Genomic DNA, 5,128 nt, shown 5'->3' with positions numbered 1-5,128 from the left:
CAGCAACCTCTCTGAACGGGGTCCAGTAACCATCACAGTGGCAGACATTCAAGGGTCTCCAATATGAAGAGTTGGACAGCACCAGGCCATGACATGGTTCACGCCTCCTGGCTGAAGAAGCTGACTGCACTCTATGAGCGTCTGGCAGCACAAATGAACCAGCTACTAGTTGACGAGAGACACCCGGAATGGCAAACCGAAGGCTGGACAGTCCTGATCCTCAAGGATCCCCACAAGGGGCCGGCCCCATCCAACTACCGAACAATAACCTGCCTCGGTACCACATGGAAGCTCCTGTCAGGCATCATACCGGCTAAGATGGACAGACATATGGTTCAATACATGAGTGGGGCACAGAAAGGGATTGGCAAGAATACCAGAGGTGCAAAACACCAGCTAATGGTAGAACAAGCAATCAGGCGATACTGCAAGACCAGGCTGACCAACCTGTGCTCTGCCTGGATTTTCTACAAGAAGGCCTATGACTCAATGCCCCACACCTGGATCCTGGATCTGTACAAGATCAACAGGACCCTAAGAGCCTTCATCGGGAACTCAATGGGGATGTGGAGGACTACACTAGAGGCCAACTTCAAACCCATAGCACAAGTCACCATCAAGTGTGGGATCTACCAAGGAGATGCTCTGTATCCACTGCTGTTCTGCATTGGCCTGAACCCCCTCAGTGAGATCATTGACAAGACTGGCTACGGATACCAGCTACGGAAGGAAACAGTTGTCATCCACCTCCTGTACATGGATGACATCAAGCTGTTTGACAAGAGTGAACGAGACGTCGATTCACTGATCCGCACCACCAGGATATACAGCAATGACATCGGAATGTCAATCGGACTGGAGAAATGTAGTCGGATGATAACAAAGAGAGGGAAGGTAGTCAAAACTGAGGGGATCGAACTACCAGAAGGCAGTATTTCAGACATATAGGACAAGTACAAGTACCTGGGGATCCCACAGGCTAATGGGAACCGCAAAGAGGCTGCCAGGAAAACTGCAACCACCAAGTACCTGCAGAGAGTCAGGCAAGTCCTGAGGAGTCAGCTGAACGGTATGAACAAGATCCGGGGTATCAACACCTACGCCCTACCCGTGATCAGGTACCCTGCCGGAATAATAAGCTGATAATAAGCGAGCTAAGATCCTGTGGGACTTCCAGACACAGACGGACAAAATGGTGATGGCTAAATGGCTAACCAACTGGACATAGAGGTGGTGGACAAACAGAAGAAGATGGCCGTAGGGATAGATGGAGCGTTTCTGAATGATTGTAACATAAGGAAGAAGGAACACGAGAAGCTTGAGAAATACCAAGGGCTCAGAGAAAAGCTCGAGAAGATGTGGAGGGTGAAGGTAACAGTGGTCCTAGTGGTAATCGGAGCACTAGGTGCAGTGACTCCCAAGCTAAGCGAGTGGCTCCAGCAGATCCCAGGAACAAAATCTCTGTCCAGAAGAGCGCACTCCTAGGAACAGCTAAGATACTGTGCAGGACCGTCAAGCTCCCAGGCCTGTGGTAGAAGACCTGAGCTTGAATGATAAACCGCCCACAGGGGTGTGTGGGGATTTTTTTTTTTTCGTGTGTGTGTGTTTGCTTAGGAAATGTATAGGAAATGGGCCCTCGGCTTCCTGTTAAATAGAGAACCGCTTGTATTTTCACATAGCTCAGAGCTACTACACACAACTTCAGAGACTCTCGAAAAGTACTGATCACCTCAGAGACTTAAATACCCAACTTAACCTGCAATACAAATAAAAATCATGTATGTGAACCAACGTGAACCAACTGGACCTGCACCCTCAGGTAAAGAACACAAACATATCTATAGATATTCCAATGTACACGTTGCTGAGGTTTTGTGCATAAACCAAACTAAAAATAGAACAGAGAATTTCATACAAATTGTCTGAAGAAAACAAAAGACCAATTTCAGGGAATGTAATCTGGAGTCTGGTTTACTGTAGAGTTACTGTGGTTTTGAAATCTCTTTTGGCTGTTAATTTTGATTGAGACATACATTTTTGTTTAATCCTGGTTTGCTCTTAGCTGATTTTCCAGAATGTGTGGGTTTTTTTTCTTCAGTTTAGTTTTTATTGTTTAATAATGTTTGTATTAGTTTTAATGTTGGTTTAATTTTACGCCATAATCTGGTAATAGATACAGATGCATAAAAAGTCACACCAAATGATTCCTGAACAGTTCTTCTTACCCTACAAATGTAACCACACTGAACTCAAAAACCACTAAAGACAGTTTTTTTTATGTATAAAATATTTATTATGTAACATGTTTATCATTTCTACTTTCTCTTTATTTACCCCCCCATACATTTTTTTATTCTCCTGTTGTTGTTTATATTATTATTATTATTATTATTATTATTATTATTATTATTATTATTATTATTATACACAAGTCCATATCCTGACAGTGCACCATAATTTTCATTGTACATTCTTATATAATGACAATAAATGTAATTTTCTTATCTGTTTGATTCCTGCACACAGAAAGAAAACTCTGCAGACTGGTTGTTTTGAGCTTTGCACTTCTGTGTATTCTTCAAGCTACACTCAACATTTCACTGCGACTGGCTTTTTGTGAGTCAATTTACATTTTCTTTGTAATGTGACCATAAATTCACCATCTGAATAATATAAGAACAGAAATGATACAGAATTACCGTTACAGTTTGAAGAATTGCAATTAATTTAACTTGAATCAGGTTCATTCATATGGCACTCTGATACAACAACAACACCAGATTGTGAGGCCATTATTAAAAACTTGACTAAAGAAGAAGACATTAAAATGAATGAATTAGGTGAGTGTAACGCTAAACAGTATTATCATTATTAACATTGCTGTTTGTTATTTTCTTGAGCATAATTTTGAAGGTTCGGTTTTACTGTCCTTTGCAGCTCGCTATATCCAACAAGGATGGATATACTTCAACCACAGTTTATATTACGTTTCATCTACTAAAAACACCTGGAATGACAGCAGAGAGGACTGTCTGCAGAGAGGGGCAGACCTGGTGATTATCAACAGCAGAGAGGAACAGGTACAGTATATAGGAGCAAAATCTGTTTCTGAGACACAAAGACAAAAGTGTAAAACTCAGATGTATTTAATGTTGTTGTTTATTTCTTTTTCTGTGAATAAGAACTTCATAAGAGAGTTTAAAAATCGGACATGGATTGGACTGACTGACGCAGAAAAAGAACAGACATGGAAATGGGTGGATGGGACTACACTTACCATCAGGTTTCACACTTTGTTTGTTACATGACTCTTTATCTTAAAATGCAAGTTACCAATAATAATTTATTAAAGTGTAGGTGTAAATTCTTGTCCTTGTGTGTAGTTGTTTGTTCAGTATACCATGACTTCAGTGTCAGTATAAAATGGTTAGTCTTTTTTTCTGTTTTTGTGTTCAGCTTCTGGTACATCGGCGAGCCTAACAATGTTGATGGAGGTGAAGATTGTGGAGAAATGTATTTCTATACAAGTGAAAACACCTGGAATGATGCACCATGTTTCAGAAAAAATGTCTGGATTTGTGAAAAAAATTTATAGATAATTTAACCCACCAGAAAATATTAAGATGTAAAATCATGACAAATAAATGTATTCATATAATATCACCATTCATTTCAGGTAGTCAGCTGATTTTAAGTGAAAGCAGAGAGGCAGAAGAAAAGACAACCGACATAATACTTTGTTTATAAAGTTGGTGTGCAGGCTGTTGTCTGTATGTCATATAATCTCTTGAGCTGAAGCTTCTCCAGCTTTGCTCAACATATTCCAGAAAAAAACCTGAGTGCCATAAACACGTGGACTGATCTGTGTGAGGCAGGAGGGAGGTGGTGACGTGGCATTTCAAACCATATAGTTTTATCCTTCCGCACTGAGTAGTAAAATTTTTCAGCTTACTTAGTTTTTCTAATTGAAGACAACTCAAATGACCTGAGTTGATCAGCTTTTTGAATGAAAAGTACTAGTAACTTACTTGAACTGAGTTCTAAAAACAAGTTGATAAAAACTCAGTGTACTTGATACTTTTAGTTAAACACAATATTAGATTTTACAGTGTGAAAATTTTTTAGATAATGTTCAAATTTTCATTTAAAAAAAATTGCCTAAATGTGAATGGATTTTGCCACAGTTCTGTTGTACATGTCCACATAAAGCTATTCTATTCTTTTCTTTAACTGCAACCAAAACTGGGCTGTTTACAGTTACTGTCATGGTCCAGGGTCTGTGATGCAGGGGTTTTGAGTTTTGGGAATGTTTAGGAGTTTTCTAGTGCATTATCCGTATATTATAGTTCTATTTTTTGCATTTTTTGTCATTCAGGATTTTGTTACTATTTTGTTAAGTTTGTGTTCTAGGTTTTGTTTCTTATAGTCATGAAATTCTGCTATGCTCCTTATTTGTACTTTCTTCTGGTCTTGGTTTTGTTATCTTGGCTTTTGGTTACTGTTATCATACCTCTCCTGTGTTCCACATCTCTTGTTTAGTCTGTCTTGTTCATGGGTTTCTCCCCGGTCCCCGTGTAAAGCTCGTGTGTCTAAGTTTGTTTCTCATCGTGTGTGACTTCCTGCTTTACTTTGACAGTGTCTTGTCTTGTGTGCTTCTTGTTCAGTTTTGCATCTGCTGCCTCGTCATTTAGATCACATTCAGCCGTGTTCTCCAGGTGTTGCCTCTCTGTCCTGATTTCCTTTTGTGTATATATTGTCTGTGTCTCCCTCTCTTGTGTCATCCATGTATGTAGCTGTGGCCTCAGAGTGTCTGTGTTTCGTGAGCTGAGTAGTTTCCAGTTTAAACTTAATTTCAGTTTTGTTGTATCTTCTGTTTTTGGGAGAGCTCAGCAATAAAGCTGCTTTTGGACTTAACTTCGTGCTTTTGGAGTCCTGCATTTGGGTCCTACCCTGCCTGCCACACAGCAGATTGTGACAGTTACAGCTGTCTCATGCTGCCACAAAATGCCATTAGTTTTCAAATATGTCTGACTGCTCTGAATTTTTGTTCATCGATTTATTTATTTTTTTTGATGAACAAATCATTTCTTGAAAAAGTCTTGATTTTATTTTGACAAAAAACATACAC

General features: G+C 39.5%; 1 protein-coding gene across 1 annotated transcript; it reads left to right on the top strand.

Moving 5' to 3' along the window:
- Positions 1-1,703: 1,703 nt before the first annotated feature.
- LOC148102551 (CD209 antigen-like protein A) lies at positions 1,704-3,308 on the top strand. Its single transcript, XM_087842421.1, has 5 exons — positions 1,704-1,819; positions 2,527-2,616; positions 2,742-2,840; positions 2,938-3,080; positions 3,183-3,308. Exons 1-5 carry the CDS (start codon positions 1,777-1,779, stop codon positions 3,306-3,308), a joined length of 501 nt encoding a protein of 166 aa, XP_087698547.1. The 5' UTR covers positions 1,704-1,776.
- The last annotated feature ends 1,820 nt before the right edge of the window (positions 3,309-5,128 follow it).

This window comes from Neolamprologus brichardi, chromosome 6 (assembly GCF_056152115.1).
Source record: "Neolamprologus brichardi isolate AB-2024 chromosome 6, ASM5615211v1, whole genome shotgun sequence".
Classification (NCBI taxonomy): Eukaryota; Metazoa; Chordata; class Actinopteri; order Cichliformes; family Cichlidae; genus Neolamprologus; species Neolamprologus brichardi.
The sequence above is the reverse complement of the archived record's forward strand: the minus strand, read 5'-3'. Positions and strand labels throughout refer to the sequence as shown.